General features: G+C 49.2%; 1 protein-coding gene across 4 annotated transcripts in view; it reads left to right on the top strand.

The window, feature by feature from the left end:
• The window catches only part of KMT5B (lysine methyltransferase 5B), a 56,941-nt gene extending 40,626 nt beyond the window's left edge, over positions 1-16,315 (top strand). For 3 of the 4 annotated variants that reach the window (XM_072639363.1, XM_072639361.1, XM_072639362.1), the window contains exons 6-11: positions 390-499; positions 807-973; positions 1,234-1,253; positions 1,350-1,486; positions 4,972-5,168; positions 12,160-16,315. In XM_072639363.1, coding sequence (XP_072495464.1) covers positions 390-499; positions 807-973; positions 1,234-1,253; positions 1,350-1,486; positions 4,972-5,168; positions 12,160-13,682 — 2,154 coding nt within the window. In that variant the 3' untranslated portion in view covers positions 13,683-16,315. Of the gene's footprint in view, positions 1-389; positions 500-806; positions 974-1,233; positions 1,254-1,349; positions 1,487-4,971; positions 5,169-5,916; positions 9,406-12,159 lie in introns of those variants that run through there. The other variant, XM_072639364.1, reaches the window with a different exon arrangement.
• The last annotated feature ends 914 nt before the right edge of the window (positions 16,316-17,229 follow it).

Raw genomic sequence — 17,229 nt, 5'->3', positions numbered from 1 at the left:
GTTGGAAGAAATGTCCACAAGGAAGAAATCTGTAGATTTGTGGACATATCTTAGTGAGGAGTTGGCTGTGTTTAAAGTTCACTGTTTAATGATGGAACGATAAATGAATACGTACTGTGGCTTTAGTTACTGGTTTTCCTTTTATGGGAAATCATGAAGATAACAAAATAGGGGAGAGAGCTGATTGAACTGATGTCCAGAAAGAAACTTGGAGTCTGTGTGAGTGTTGAGAAGGGCTCTAATGCAGCCCCTGAGGAGAGCCTGCAACCCCAGGAATAGCCCTCCAGGTCACAGTCTGAGGACACGTTTTCTGGTGATGGGTTCCAAGAAAGCTGATGGTGAGGCGGTTTAGTACAGGTTCACACCAAAATGTTTTTCCCCCATTTTAGGTATTTATTTATCTGCGAATGTTTGCAACTGACAGTGGATTTGAAATCCTGCCGTGCAATCGATATTCATCAGAACAGAATGGAGCCAAAATTGTTGCAACGAAAGAGTGGTAACTATGAGACTCAGATGGCCCTGGGAGGGATGAGCATGAACCCCTGAGGCCCAGGGCGTGAGGGGGCAGCTGATATGGGGGACTCCCCAAGCCCAGTACTCTTGGGAAGTGCCAAGGGAGAGTGGCAGGAACCTAATGTGAGAGCCCCTGGTGTGTGCGGGTGGACACCGCTGGACTGGCTTGAGGTGGCTGGGCACCCCCTTTGCCCAGGGGGCACTTTGGCCATTCCCAGCTTCTGGGCTGGCCGGATTAATTTATTGAGAGCAAAGCCCTGATCACTGTTCTGTGCATGTGTTTTCAACAGGAAACGCAATGACAAGATTGAGTTGCTGGTGGGTTGCATCGCTGAACTCTCTGAAATTGAGGAGAACATGCTCCTTAGACATGGAGAGAATGATTTCAGCGTCATGTACTCCACCAGGAAAAACTGTGCTCAGCTCTGGCTCGGCCCGGCTGCCTTTATAAACCACGGTAAGATGGATGGGGCCGGCGGTCAGCTCTACACCTTCTTGGCTAGTGAGGACCAGCCTGACCCCAGGCGTGAGCCTGCCCCTTGCCAGCTCCCTAGACTAGAACCCTCCCCTGTCCCCCTGACTGAATGCTGCCGTTGCTGCCTCTCTCTTAGCGCAAGCTTCAGCACGGCTTTGAAAGCTTATTTCAGGCTTCTGGAATTATTCATGTTTCAGATCTTATCAGCACTTAATTGACTTTATCTTTTGGACATTTTTCAGATTGCAGACCCAACTGTAAGGTAGGTATTGTTTGTTTTAAAAACAAATCAGTGTCTGAATTCTGAGCCCTCTTCAAATCAGACCCTTTATTTAACAAATTCTTTGTTGTGTTACAGTTTGTTTCAACTGGTCGGGACACAGCATGCGTGAAAGCCCTGAGAGACATCGAGCCTGGAGAAGAAATATCTTGTTATTATGGAGATGGGTTTTTTGGAGAAAATAACGAGTATTGCGAGTGTTACACTTGTGAAAGGTACATTCTTGGTCTCCAGAATGCAGTGAGTTACTGTAGGAAAGACTTAGAGGCATTGAAGGCTGGCGTTGGAGGGTTAGTGCTGGAGGCATGCAGGAATGCTGTGACCTTCAGTGCCTCAGAGTCATTCCTGGAGGAAATGGTTAAGACAGGCTCTCCTTCCTGTCTTTCTCCCTGCATCTCCCCTCCTTTTGCCTCCTAGGCTTTCTCTCTATGTCTTCTCTCAGCCTCTTTCTCCCTATTCTATCTCCCTATGTATGTCTCTCTCTTTTCCTCTCTCTCACTCTCCCTCTGTGTGTGTGTTACTCTCTCTCTCTATCTCTTCTTCCTGTGTATGTGTCTCTCTTTCTCCCCTCTCTCTGTCTCCCAGTCTCTCTCTTTTGTCTTTCTCCCTCTCTCCACTGTTTTTCTCTTCTCTTATTACTGTCTCTGCCTCACTAATGTCCTCTGACAAGGGCCTTCAAACTTTGCTGCCTAAGTCCCACTCGGTGCATTTTTAGCAAACTGTTTGTTAGAAAGTTGTTTTTTTTTCCTATGGTCAAGCCTTACTTTGCTTCTTGGAGGTTTCCACTCAGGATGAATCCTGCCCAGGACCCCCTGAGCCAAGGGTGAGACTGTCTGTGTCTTCTCACCTCGGGGTCTTAAGGAACCAAAAGCAGCCTGAGCATCTCTGCCACAGGAGAAGTGACTGCTCGCGGTGTATCCTCTGTTTTCCTCTAACCCAGACTGGGGTTGAAGGTCATAGAGAGAGAGTGGGGGGATCCCGTAAGTGCCATCATGTGCTCCTTTCACTCCTTGTTTTTCAGCTGAGTGGCCAAGACCAGGAAGCCATCTTGCCTCAGCCACTTACTGGCTGTGTGACCCTGGGCAAGTCCCTTATCTGTGACTCCCTCATTTTCCTCATCTTTGGAACGAGGATGATCACAGCCCTTGCTCACAGGGGGTGGTGAGGGTACCAGGAGACCCCCCTCTCCAATCCTGAGTGCCTGCTGTCCATTTCTGCTTGCCTTTTTCTTTCTCATGCTGGAGGTGGGATTATTGTTGATTGTTCAGTGATGCAGCAAACTTTTTGAGAGTCCTTGATCTCAAAGTGTGCGTGCCATCTAGAAGGGAAAAGTAAGAGGTGAAGACACCCCCCCACCCATGGAGAGGGTTTGCCCAGTGAGATTATCTGAGAATATTTGAGAACGACCCCTTTGTGTGACCCCCTCCATTATTTTGGAAGTATGCATTACCCCATAGATTGTTGAAATTCTGGGTGCCAAGTCGGCAGGGCTCCTAAGGCACGTGGGCCATGGTTAAATTAGTTTTAATTACCATAAATTCTAGGCCTAAAAATGCGTTCTCTTCATGTCATCTGTAATTCACCCTGGCCTTCCCAGGTCTTCCAGATTAACTGTCCAGATCTAGCCGGATGACCAGAGTGTAAATAGAACTCAAAGGAAAGACGATGAAAGTCTTTAAAGATTTCTTCTCGTCTGTTCACTCAACGTTCGTGTTGAATCAAACTTGTTTGGTTAGACAGATTAGCTGAAACATGAGTCCCTTGGGCTTTCCTTACTCTCCTTTGCTGAAGTAAATCAATGAATTAAAGAAAGGAAAAGTATTTACTGAACTTTCTTGTGTGTCAAGTACTGTTCTAAACCAAAAGTGACCAATACAAAAGCAAAGAGAGCCCTGGCCTCTGGGAACTTCCATTCCAAGAGGATAGGCTGAACAGAGAGGGCTGTGGTGGCCTGAGGGGTCTGGGAGGATTAGCACGGAGGCCAGAGTGGCTCATGTGACTGTTCTCCTCCAGGGCCCATCGGCAGAGCTGATGCCGTCATGCTTCTTGGTTTGCCCAGGTCAGAGTGGGAGGATAAGGGTGGGGAAGGGGGTAGAGGGAGTTAAGTGACCAGTGGGGGCCAGGGTTCTCCTGGAGTAGATGGCCTCTAGGTGTGGGGGGGCACAAAGGTTTTCATGCAGCAGTCACACACGCACACATGCACACATGTACATGTACGCACGCATGTGCGCATGCACGCGTGTGCTGCCACAGGGGTTATAATAATTGCCCTCCGCAAGTCTCTCCCCACTCAGGCCTTTGGACTTTCTTTGTATCCCCAGAACTTAACTCAGCACCTGACACACAGTAGGCACTTACTATTTGCTTATCGACTTAACTCGTATAGTTGAGAGTCGTCTCTGGGTCACCTGGCCCCAGTAGAGACATCTGGATGACCCCTGCTTTCCATAGGCCCTTTCCTCATCCTGGACACTTGGCATAGCATGTGAAACTCAGTCTAGACAGTGCTTCCTCCTCAGCTTTGTGCCCCAGACCCCCTGGGCAGTCACTCTGGTAGAGACTGAGGACCCTTCTCAGAATCACGTTTTAAAATGCATACGAGCAGATATATGGGGTAACCCCGAACACAGCCACCAAAATAATGAAAGACAAGTTTACAGGCCTCCACTTGCCTCTGTCCTTAGTAAATCTCAGACGTGGGGGAGGGCTAGGGTGTGTCCCAGCATCTAAGGCTCAGCTCAGGAGTGTGCCTGCCTGCACATTTAGGCCCGATGACCAGTGGCCAGTCATCCAGCTCATTTTGTAAGGAAAAGGCACAGATCCCTCAGACCCGAGAACCCAGAGCTTGGCGTGCAGAGAGGAGGATGCTGAACTTGGAGACAGGATTTGAGCCCAGGTCATCCTTCCTCTGACAGTGTTGTTTGACCTTAGGCAAGTCACTAGTGACCTCTGTGCCTCCTCACTCATTGTCCTCTGCCTAACAAGGAATCTTTTTAGTCTTTTGTCTACAATTGGTCTTGTCAGAACTGCCCTCCACCAAACTCACCAAATCTCAGGGCTTCCCCTGCCCAGCCTCTTCTCTCCTTGGCATGTAAAGCTCCCTCCTCTGCTTCCAGCCATAGCTTGTTTCTCCTTTTCCCACCTCCCTGACCTTTTTCTAAGCTATGCCCCATATCTGGCATGCTGCCTCCTGTCTGTGGCCTTACCTAGTGCTCCTCCTCTGTTAGCCCTTGATCCTTTTGAAACTTTATGGTTTCTTTATGTATCTTTTTATTTGTGTATGTCTAAGCTTCTCTGGGCCTCAGTTTCCTCACTTTTAAAATGGGGGGAAGAGGTTGCTGTAGATGACTGCATCCCCTTCTTCCTGTCTGGAGTTCTAGGACACCATGTTGTGTCCTCTTAGGAGGATGGCAACTTCCTGAGGTTCAGGGCCTGGAGCCTCTGGTCCCCTGGCACGGAGCCTGCTCCTTTTGGCCACTTAAGAAGTGGCTGGGGAATTAAATCAGCAAGTTGATTTTTTTAATCATGTTTTTTTTTTTAATAGCTGCTCTTATCCATTGTGTTCAAAATCTCTTGAGCCTTGGAGGAGATTCTTTAGTGCAGGAGGGGAGGGGCCCAGTCAAATGGGTCCTGTGGCCTGTCCCTTCAGCCACCACCCCAGGTGTGGGCACCACTGCCAGCATTCTCTTCTCTCTTCCAGACGGGGAACTGGTGCTTTTAAATCAAGAGTGGGACTGCCCACACCTGCTCCTGTCATCAATAGTAAATATGGGCTGAGAGAGACCGACAAGCGCTTAAATAGGCTGAAAAAGCTCGGGGACAGCGGCAAGAATTCAGACAGCCAGTCCGTCAGCTCCAACACGGATGCAGACACCACTCAGGAAAAAAATGATGCAAGTAAGTAAGGGGTGGGCTCTGTGTGCTCTGTATCCTTGCACACAGGCCTCCTTCATCAGGAAACCATTCCTCCCCTCGAGCAGGCCTAGCCAGCCCAGAGGGCTCAGATCAGTGTGGTGAGGCAAAGGGCTCAGGCCAGGCCAGAGTGTTCAGGCCTGCCCAGCAGCTGGACCCCTGCTGTGTGGCTACATTAGGTCCCTCTCTTCCCCTGGAGCTCAGCCAGGCGGGAGGACTTGGACCAGCTTGGTGAGTCTGGTTCAGCCAGGCCAGAGGTCTCAGTGAGACTGGAGGGCTCAGGCCAGCTTGGTGAGGCCGGAGGAGTTGGGCTGGCAGCTTGGCCCCTGCTGTGTGGCAGCTTGGAAATGCCTCATTGTGTTGGACTTTTAGAGAAATCTCACCACAGTTTGTTTCCCAGGTGAAATGTGGTGACTCTTGTAAGTAGCTAAAGCCTGTGGAAGAAACAGCTTTAGAATATTGTTCATCTCAGCAGCATCATAAATGAAAGGGAGAGGGCTTTGAGTTGATATGGGAGACAAGAGGACCCAGTCTTTATGAGACTAGCCTTCGAAGGGAAGGGATTAAACCATTGACAAGTTTGAGCCCCAGGTCCTTCCCCCTTGGTTAGCGTTCAGGATGAAGTGGAGGCAAGGTCCTTAGATCTCCACTAGTGTGAGTTTTCTCCTCTGCTTCCTAATCCAATCAGTTATTTCAGAATTTAATGTTCATTTTCTGTCTTTTCCTTGACCAGATGAATCCGTACCACTGTGCTAAAGAGGATGAAGTTTGCCTCTGGGAGTTCCTGGGGGTGGGAAGGGGCGACACCGAGGGTCTTAGAGAAGCATAGCCAGGGCCTGTTCTGATCCCAGTGAGAGCTGTCTTCAGGCTGTCACTGGTGACAGTGTCTGATGGCAGGATTGAAAGTGAGTTAGAGCCCTTCAAACTAATAAGTCGATTATTGGGAATATCCCCTGAGAACAATACCAGAGGAGAACAGAAGAAGATGCAGTTGGCACAGAGACATTCACAGGAGCATCGTTTAGCTTTTGTCTAGAGATGGTGGCTCAGGAGTGACCTGTACTTTTAATGTGCTCCTGCGATGCTGCCAGGTTTGGTGAGTAGGAGGAGTTTAAAGAAACTTACGGTGGTCTTTAAAACAAAATGTAAAGCCCCCCCAAACGCCCAACCCAAAAAGAGAGGACTTAGTCATGAACCATGTCAGAAGGGGAGCAGTGACCCAAGGATCCTGTTGGAGAGGCCCTTTTGCAGGGGCAGCACTAACAGGTCCCTACATGAATTTAGGCATAAAGAGAGCCATGCCACTGTGTCATCCCCTGTAGACCATCAGCCACAAGGATGAGCTGACTGTGTGTCCCAGGGTCCCCACCTGTAGCAGGAGTGGGGGGAAGAGGAGTCCCAGGGGTAGCTGTGGGGCAGGCTCAGAGAGGACACAGACAAAAAACCGGCAAGACTGACGAAGACCTCCAGGACATCCAGTGGGCTGTTAGGGCAGCGGTCTGCAGAGAGCTGGGTGGTCCTTGGTCGCTGCGATGCCTGTCTTCCCTAGTCCTTGTCTAGAGCACTCTCCTGATGCTGTTTCCTGGCCTACGTTGGACCCGGCTTCCTCCGCTCCTTTCCTGGGGCCAACCTTTCTTTCTAGTTCTCATCTACATGTGGTGTCTGTAGGTGCCTTGCTTTTTGTCTGTGACCTCTTGGAGCATATGCCTGGCATATGGACCTCTGACCAAATCATCTCAAATATTCATTTTGCATTTCCAAGGCTCATTGACTCCTTTCATAAGCCTAGGGCATCTTCATAGCTGGAAACATGTTGGATTCTTGCATCTGTACTCTTGACATCAAGGATCACATATTCACCGTTGACATATGTGTGCATGCTGACATAAGAGTGCACAGTCGGCTGGCTTTAAAAGGGATCTTGGTGATTCTCTGAGAAGGCAACCCTGGGGCAGCCCAGAGAACACACCTGCCCCTCATGGGCTTCCTGAATGTTCACAGACTTGGAGAGTGGGGCTGGAATTTGGAGGCTTCTGGCAGCCAGGGCTTCATCTTTCCAGGGTCCTTCCAGCCCGGGTCAGCCAGCCCTCCAGGGCTTTTCAGTTCCCCTAAGTGGTTTTCCACATGTCCCACAGCTGTTGGGAGCAGTAGCCCTGCTTGAAAATGAGCATGTTTCTGCATTTGCATTGCCTCATGTAAACTAGAACATTTTATTCGAATGGCAAAGCTTTAGGGCTGGAATTGGAATCAGTCACCAGGCAGCTCATGGAGTACCAAGCCACAGGGTCACCCAGCTCCTGCTTGAGAAGACATGTCCATGGAGACAACAGAGACAAGGGGATTGGATGATAAAACCCTAACACCAGGCCTAAGGAAAGGCCTCCTTCTTCTAGAAGGTCCTGCTTGTCTGAGCCTTGAAGGAAACCAGGACTTCTGAGCAGAAGTTAGGAGACGGTACATGCCACGCATGGCCAAGGACTGTACCAAGGCCAGCCGAATCCGCCTTCGTAATGTGCATGCAGAGAGCTGTGGTTCGAGACAGACCGTCAAGACCAAGTGGAGGACTTGAGATTGTTCTCACAGGACTAGGGAGACATTGCAGTGACTGGAGGAGGGCAGAGACATGGGCACACCTGCCCTTGAGGAATGTTACCCTGGCAGCAGTGTGGAGAAGGGAGAAACATAATTTAAACATGTGGTTTCTGATTCTGAGAAACATCTGTGTGTTTCAGTAATGGAAAAGTAAGTCTGAGTTGTCAGTAGGGTAACGATTGTTTTGTTCCATCTGTTTCTCCCAAAATAATTGTTGAAGACTGTCAGGTGGGCAGAGTGCATTGGCACAGAGGAGCGTTGGGGTTTCCCCGGATCATTCCTTCAGCATCCACACTTTAGACTAGTCTCAGAGTTCAATTATATCTTTTTATTTTTTAAATCAATTTCATTAATATCTTCTGGTTTTTTACATCACTAGAGTTTTTTTCCCAGCATATTTTCTTACCTCTCCTCCCCAAAATTCATCCATATATCAAATAATACTTTTTTAAAGGAAAAAAAAGGAAAAAGAAAAAAACCAGCAAAACTTGACTCATACATTGAAAAGTTACGTATTCTTGGTGTGGCCCTTCCAGCTCTGGAGAGGAGTGGGCCGGGCACGTCTCCTGTGTCTTCCATGGAACCATGCTTGTTCTTTGTAAGGCGGCCACGTTCCCTTCTGATTGTTTGGGGAGGAGGGTCGTCATTGTTCACCATCAGTTCCTGTCCCCTGGTGCTCTGTGGCGTGAGTCACACTGTGTGACGTCCCGTGCTATTCCATATTTGGTCTTTGGGGCCACAAAAAGGGCTGCTTTCAGCATTTGTGGGTCACAAGGACTTCCTTCTGTCAGTGGCCTCCATGGGGCATAAGCCTTAGAAGGGTAGAGGCACTGGAGTTCCTTGATTCTCCTAATTGTGGTGGCTTTCCAAAGTGGGTGTGCTCCCAACTTCGCCCACAGTGTGCCACAGTGCCCACCTTCCCACCCTAAGGCCTCGAGGGCCCTATGATTGTCATCTTTGCCAACGCCCTCGGGGTTTGGGGATTGGCATTTCTGTCCCATTCATTTGATGTCTTTTCTTCTCGTTGGGGCGTGTGATTGGAAGCTTCTCTGTTTCATGCAGTCAAAGATCTGTCTTACCTTGGTGAAGAAGCTGTCTCCTCCCCAGGGGTTTGGGAGGACATGTGTTTTAGTTCTCCAGACTTCTTATGGATGATGTAGTAGATAGAGCGCTGAGCCTGGAGTCAAGAAGACTCTTCTTCTTGAGTTTCAATCTGGCCTCAGACACTTACTAGTGTGGGACCCTGTTTGCCTCAGTTTCTTCATCTGTAAAGTGGAGATAACATTGGCCCCTCCCTCCCGAGGTGGTTTTGAGGATCAGATGAGATCACATCCTTAGCCCAGGGCCTGGCACAGAGTAGGCGTTATGTAAATAACAGCTACGTTGTTATGGTAACTTTGGTATGAAGACTGAGTGTTCACTTTGAATTGGTTGTGAATTGGGCACAAGACGCTGCCCTCCCCTCATTGCTGCCACTGCTTATTCTGTCAGACAAGACGTTCCTTCCTAAGTCATCGATGTTCTCCAGCATAGTCAACTGGGTTATTGATTTCCTTTGTTTCTGGTTCTCCTTGACTGATTTGTTCCGTTGTTCCTTTGATCTGTCTTCTGAACAGCGCCAAGTGGCCACCATGTCAGTTGGATTCTTTCATGTTTTCTTTTACATTTTATTTCTTTCTGTTGTTGATCACTTGTTTGTGTGTGAGAGACAGACTGAAGTGTCCGTATAATGCAGATGGCCGTATTGAGTCCCCCCCAAAGGAAGTAGCTGTGGGAAATGAGAAGCAAGTGCATCCTTTTTTTCATGGCTGCCAGTCTTCCTCACCCAGTTCAACCTTTAGATTCCATTGGCTTTTTTTTTTTATTGAGAAACTTCCTCTTGTCCACCATGCTAATGCCTTTGAAAGTTGCCAGAGAAACTGTGACCTTATGTTGCTTCCCTTTCTGCAGCCTGAGAGAGAAGGCCAGGAGAGACCTGAGGGCACCGTCCCATTCTGCTAGTCAAGATGCCTTGGTGAGGTCCAAACCAGTTTGCAGGGGCAGAGTCACATTCAAACAGGAGCTCGTGTTGCCCACCCAATGGGGATTTGGATGTGCACTGTCCTAACTCTGGGTCTGCCGAGTCTTGACAAGGGACACATCACAGAAAGCTGGCTTTCACACAGGGTCAGCTGCTTAGCGTGCTTGATACGGATACTTGTGCTTTGTTGGCTCCTTTTTCCACAGCTAAATTCCATCGATGGAGTCTGTAATCTCAGAGAATAGTAGACCTGTTTATGTACTTGGACACCTCAGTTCTCCATCCTGCTGCCCAGCCAGTAGCTGTCACTACCTCCTTCTGAGCCCACAGTCATGCTATGTGCCCTGGCATCACCTCAGTGTTTTGTGGCTCTTGTCTGCCCAAATGCCACAGGGACCCAGGCCCTTTGCTAACAACATCCCTTAGGAGTGGCAGCACCCAACAGACTGCACGTCCTGCTGCCCTGTCCAGCCATTGTAGCTGTTGTTGGGGGAAGCGGCTCCTGTGGAAAGACACTGACCAGTCTGCCTTGAGTGGGGAGACACCCTCCAGGGGAAATAGGAGTCAACATGCATTGGGCATGTCAAACCCCTACCCCCGCCCTGATGGCCATTGCCCCTCAGACCCTGATAAAAATCAGTCCAGGGCCTGAGCACAAGAGCCTGGGAAGAGCTGAGCCTTTGTGTTCTGGGGTCATCCTGGGGAGACGCAACAGGGTCCTGATCCTGCAGGGGCTTGCAGCTACAGCCGCTGGGGGACCCAGAAGGGAAAGTTGCGGCTCCCAAAGTCCTGGCCCCTGTCCGTGATTCACCATCAGGAGCTGGAGTGATTCTATCAGTGGGAATGACATCAAAGAAACAGCCTGACACCCACTTGGTGGCTGTTGCTCCCTGAGGGCTGCGGGCCTCCTCCATCTGAAGGGCAGCTGAGACCTTCCCCATGTGTGATCTCCCACATTGGAGTGGGAGCTCCCTGAGGGCAGGACTCTTGGTATTCCCAGTACTTAACCTAGGATTTGCATATGATATGCGTTTAATAAATGCTTTCATTCATTCAGTTCATGCAAAATGGGGGATAGGGGGGTTGTGCAGCCTTGAACCTCCAGCCACTGAGGAGAGTGAACTGCCTGGGAACGACCTGCCACCAGTGACCTCTCTGCACAGCCCCCCTCCTCAGACATACTCCAGGATCCTGAATGCTTCTCAGTGTTTGGTTTTTAACATCTGTCCCCTCAGGACTCTCATTGGCCTGCCGGCACCTCTCACTTTTCTCAGGAGCATTAGTTTTCTTTAGGTTGGTCACTGTCCCATTGGATTCACAGATCACTATTGCTTAGAGTGTGTTATGGGTCCCCCACGGAACAGAATGGACCAATATATAAAGAGAGGTGTGATCAGCACACTTGAGCCAGCTGTGACAAGATCCATCCCTTCTGTTTGGATAGGGCAGTGGTAGAGAAATGTATGATAGAACAGCCTGTTCTAGATCAGTCTAGAACATAGACATTCATAACGCAGTCATTGAGCTCCTATCAGTCAGGGGGTCCCTGTTGTCTTTTGAGGTCATTGAGCTGGACACAGTGGGTAGGAAAGGGTAGCTTAGGGAACCTGTTTGTCGTCCAGAGACGGCATCAGGGTGATCTCAGAGGAGGGGGGAGGGTGGTGTGGCTGAGGGTTGGGCACAGTAGTGGGATTGAGCATAGATCATCTAGAAAGAGGGAGGGCGCGTGTCTGATGTGAGCTTTGGCTCCCTGTTCTGCCTGTCTCTTCACTTTCCTAGGCCAATCCCCATTCTAAGGGGACATGTCTTTGTGCCCCTGGGCTTCAGTTCTCCTGTTTTATACCTACTTAAACTGCTTGTAGGGACTGACTGCCCACGTGAGCCTGTGCCTGCTCTGCGTGTGCTGGACTTGGCTCCTTCTTGCTCGTCTGCGTTTGGCAGTAGCCATTACTTGAGTGATTCATTCAAACCCATTGCTGTTTGCTTTCCTCTAAACAAGATTTGGGGAGGGAATGTGAATTTTACTTATTTTCTCTAGTGTTCTAAGAGGTGGAAAAATAAAGGGGGAGAATTATGGAATGGTTTTGTTTTGGTCTAGCATTAGGAGGAGATTAAGGAAAGGCTGACCATGGAATCTGAATTCCTAATGATAAGAGTTATTTAACCATGAAATAGTTTTCCCTCAAAAATGGAAGCATTTGAAAAGTAATTGGTGGAAAGAATATGTACATCCCACACCATCGTGCTGCCCAGAGCTGTGGCCCATTCCCGCTTGGCCCAGAGCTTTCTAATGCCTTTGATTTCTGTCAGATACTTTGGTTTCTGGCTTTTCTCTAATTCTCTGTTGGGTTTTTTTTCTTGCAGCTGCTAACAGGAAATCGTCTGTTGGTGTGAAAAAGAGCAGCAAGAACCGATCATTAACACGACCATCGTCATCGGTGTCACGGATCCCAGCATCCTCCAACTCTACCTCATCGAAACTCACTCCTCTCCACAATGCCAGGGTACCAAAGAAACTGAAAAGGCCTGTCATCAAGCCTTTACTTTCCAAGATAAAGCTAAGAAATCAGTGCAGAAGGCCAGAGCCGAAGAGCACCTCAAGGAAGCTTGAAGTGGGAAACCTGGTCCTCAAAGAGCCCAAAGTGGTTCTCTATAAAAACTTGCCCATTAAAAAGGACAAAACAGCCGAGGGACCAGCGAGCGCTGCTACGGGTAGTGGGTGCCTGACCCGCCATGCAGCCCGAGAACACCGGCAGGGGCCCATAAATGGGGCTCCCGAGCAGGAGGGGGGCTCACCCTGCGCCTACATCACTCGGAGGTCAGTGAGGACGAGAATGAATTGGAGGGAGACCTCTGAGCCAGCCCTTGAACCCAACTTGTCAGGCAGCTCTCCCAGCAACTGGACAGGCATGGGCCCTGGCACAGACACAGACAGTGTGGAGCCACCCACCACTCATGCAGTGCATGACCAGGAAAAGGCTCATGAAACCACGTCCCCAAAAGGGGAGGGAAGGTCTCCAAAGGAGGACGTAAGTGTGGCCAAAAAGAAATCACGGCAAGGAAAACTTCTGAAACAGTTTGCGAAAGCAGAGGAAGCTGTTCCAGTCGTGGACGCCCCTGAGAGTGACGAAGCGATGCCCGACCTCATCAGCTCTCCTGACCACGGAGAGCCCAGGGACAGAGCGGATGGGCCAGCGGGCCACCAGGACTGCATGCCTCCTGCTGTGGGGGGGTGTTCTCTTGGGACACCTGATCATTTCAAAACAAAGGACAACTTTAGAACTGCAAAAAGCAAAAAAAAACGGCGCATCACGAGGTATGACGCACAGCTAATCCTAGAGAACAGCTCTGGGATTCCCAAATTGACTCTTCGGAGGCGCCATGACAGCAGCAGTAAGGCCAATGACCAAGACAGCGATGGAATGAATTCTTCAAAAATCAGCATCAAATTAAGTAAAGACCATGACAAAGATAACAGTCTCTATGTAGCCAAGCTTAATAATGGATTTAGCTCAGGATCAGGTGGCGGCAGCTCCACCAAGTTAAAGATTCAGCTCAAGCGGGAAGAAGAAAGCCGAGGCCCCTATGCAGAGGAGCTCCGCGAGAATGGGGTGTGCTGCCAGGAGACCCTCTCCCTCCTGGAGTCGAGGATGGACGTGGACGACTACGGCCAGTACGAGGAGGAGAGCGCTGAGGAGTCGTCCTCGTCCGACGAAGATGAGGATGAAGACGAGGACGAGGAGGACTATGAGGACGACGACTTCGAAGACGACTTCATCCCCCTCCCGCCGGCCAAGAGGCTGCGGCTCATCGTCGGCAAGGACTCCATAGACATCGACATCTCTTCCCGAAGGCGGGAAGACCAGTCCTTGCGGCTCAACGCCTGAGCCGCGGCTCCGGCCTCTCCAGCGTCTCCGCCGGAGAGAAGGAACCAGAATTCCAGTCTCAATGATTCCCCCACAGAAAAGTCTGCGTGCCGCACTTGTCCTGTGTTCATTTATCACCCTAACTCATGTTGTAGAGTGCGCAGTGCGCGCCTGACAGGCGGGTGCGCCTTTTTATTGTACTTTTTAAATAGCCTTCTTACGTGCAATTCTGAGGTCGAGGGGATGATGCCCTGTGGTGAAATAAGGCTCGAAGAACATTGTCCAGAGAGATGCGCTTTCCCTGCAGGATGGTGGGAACAGTGATATGGCTACACAACGATTTTTAACCCCCGAGAGCCGGCTCTTCGATATCTGACTAAACCGTCATTCACAGAATCACCGTAGCAGCGTAGTGACCTTTCTGAGTACATGTTACTATCACCAGCAATGGCCTGTGGCTCTTTGATTTACGTGGTAGGCGTGTTCCCTGGAGTCTTGTCCGTTTGACACCGTACACTGTCCCAGATGGACTCTTGGTGGCCTTGGTCCTGTAGCAAACCCTTGGTTGGAAGTCAAACCGATTTCTTTTTTTAAAAAAAGTGCGATGACAAAGGTGTTGACAGTTTGCTGACTTTGCAGTACATTGTATGTACGAGGGTAGCCGTGTGCAGAACGGAAGTTTGGGTGTGGTGTATTTATTGCTTGTTATGTAAATTAAACACCTTGTATTTAACACTTTTCAATACTTTTAGATAAAATTGTTCTTTGCAAGAATGATTGGTGCTTATTTTTTCAGAAATTTGCTGTGAAACCATGTGGTGACACCAGGCAACATCGACCCCATGACCCACAGCTCGCCATTCGGTTCTTCATCGCTTTCTGTTGCACTTGTAAAATGCTACAAGGAATATAAAGAAACCTATTCACTTTAACTTATAACAGTTTATGAAATAAAAACATGAGTCACAGCTTTTGTTCTGTGGTGCCCTGTAAAAATGTTCGTCTTGGAGATTCCGTGGAAAGGACTGCAAACGCTGTACGTGTTGTAGATATTTGTGTGTTGTGAGAAACTCTTGTCATGAGACATTAAAAGAACTTACCAGGAAGGTTCCTCTACACCCATGCCAATGCCATAGGCCACCCCGTGTCAGCGGGCCCTCCTGGCTCGCAGCCAGCAGGAGTGCTGCAGTAAACGCTTGGAGGAGAGGGAAGATGAATTCCTAATAATTTAATGAACAAAGCAACTTTGGTTACAACTTGTTGTCGATGCCAGCCTCTTGTACGATTTCTGTGGATTATCTTATAAATCACTGAACTTGGAGCTTGAAAGGCTGCTGTGCCAGGCGGTGGCCATGAGGCCTGGGGCTCCCTTCTGGCTATGTCTGGAAAATCGAGCCCAGGCCTGGCAGGAAGCAGTAAGGGGGAATGGGCTGGGATGGGAAGGAGCCATCAGAGTCTGCCCCCCTCCACAGACAGACCTTGTCAGGCTCCCTCTTTCCACTGAAATGCCAAGGGGTGACCAGAGAGCAGGGCCTTCCTACCTTCTGGTTCTGGTTTTGTTTTTTTTTTTATCCTACTTCTCATTGTCCCAGGAGGGAGTTCCCTAGTCTTGTCTTCTCTGTTTCCTGTGGGGTCTAGCCCTTCACATGTTCCAGCCTTGTCTCTAGGTGGTGGGCATAGATTTCTTAGGCTGCCAGATAATAGTTGGTCTACAAGCACGATGATCTGTCTGTGAGGGTTTCAAGCTCCTCTGGACATTAACTAATCCTTACAGCACTCCTATGTAAGAAAAAGAGGGTGGGCCGGGAGGCCAGGTAATGTCTCAGAAAAGGACGACGACTCCAGGGCTCAGAATCATGTCCTGTCCTTTAGATCACTAGTTCTTGTTGGGGCCTGGGGCACTGGGAGATCCGAGTCGGGGAGGGTTGAGGAATGTCCTGGGCTGGTTCTTTGCATACTTGGGGCCACCCTTCCGTGGGTTCTAGCTTGCGTTGTAAAGTAATAAAAGATCTTTAATTACGTTTCTCATTTTTCTTGCTTTTGAAGTTGAGGTTTATTTTTTTCCTTATTTATTTTGTGTCAGTCTCTTTTGAGATTTCTTTCCCACGGGTCTCATGCCATCAGTTCCCTGATGGAAGACTCACTGCCGTAGCTTGCTGCCTCTCAGGGGTTGGTTTGCACAAGCATCCAGAAGCCACTGACAAGGCCATCTCAAGAGTCTGACCTTCCACGTTAGGGCAGGAGGTTCAGAGCTGCTGGGGGCCTGGAAAGAGAAGAGAGTTGAGAGTCGTGGGCTGGGGGCCAGTTTGGGACCGAGGACAGGAGGTCAAAACACTTGGCTTGAGCTTATGTGATGATGGGTAAAGATTCAAACATTGTGAGAGCTTAGGAGATAAGCGGAGAAATCTATGTAAAGATCCCATTTTAAATCACTTTTCAAATGACTGTTTAAATTGTTTGACTGAGTTGTAATACTTTTGAGATACTCTGTATTCCTTGTACTGAAAGAATGAATGCCAAAAGGCCTTTTTCAGCATTTGAGGTAAGTTCTTTACAATTCATTAAAAAAAAACAAAACATTTTTTTACAAAAATTTTGTACATGGACTTGCAGTATTGAGGTTAATCATTTTAATAAATTCAAAAATGAAAACATTTTGGCCACTGTATAGTGTATATAATAGAACAAGATGAAGACGCTGAAACTTGCAGATTTGGAGGGAGAGGGCCTGGGTTTGGATGCCGACTGCCCTGTACATGGTGCATGTATGCCCTTGTCCAGGTCACTTGCACATCTGGGAAATGATGGGGTTGCGCTACCTGACCTCCCCAGCCCTCTCTGGTCTAGCTTCAGGGTCCTGGGATTGGCCAAGAGTAGACTTTGGATAAAGGAGTCTGTGGAATGGGATGGGCTGAGGTGAAGCTGGATTGGGAAGCGGGAGGAATCCGGGGCACCTCTTAAAAGTGCTTGACATGGGCCAGGTAGTAGATGAGCAGGCTCACTCTCAGGTGCGCTCAGCACCCTAATGCCACTGTTCCACTGTCCATTGTCACTGGTCACATGAGGCAGGACAAGCCCTGGGTTTAGGAGTTACGGGTTTCAAATCTCCTGTTTGCTAGGAGACTTTGGGTAAGTCCTTTTCCCTACCCTGCATCATCCTGCAATACTGTCAGGAAAGGTAGCAAAGGTCATCTCCCTATGTAAGAGAAACCTTGCCTGGAGGTTTGGCTTCCTCCCCTCCCCTCCCCTCATTCCCTATGCTAAAATAGTGGTAATTTGTTATTGTTTTTTTCAACCAGGTGCCACCTGTTTTCTGAAAATTGCAGAGGCCATAGCCAGGTTTGATGTTGACACCTGCCAGCTTATCTGTCTGCCTGTCTGTCCACATTTTCACAGCATTCCTTAACCCATACATAAAATCTTCCTTGGTCAATACAGGGAGGGTTTGCCCTTCTCCCATCTAGAAGTGATAGGCTCCAGCTGGTTGCCATCTCCAAGATGTTCCCAGGCTGGAGGCTGTTAACCCCGGTCTGTGTCCTTCCACCTGCACCAGTGGTGCCTGCATCAG

Source organism: Notamacropus eugenii, chromosome 2 (genome assembly GCF_028372415.1).
Source record: "Notamacropus eugenii isolate mMacEug1 chromosome 2, mMacEug1.pri_v2, whole genome shotgun sequence".
Classification (NCBI taxonomy): domain Eukaryota; kingdom Metazoa; phylum Chordata; class Mammalia; order Diprotodontia; family Macropodidae; genus Notamacropus; species Notamacropus eugenii.
This window is presented reverse-complemented; position numbering and strand designations above follow the sequence as displayed.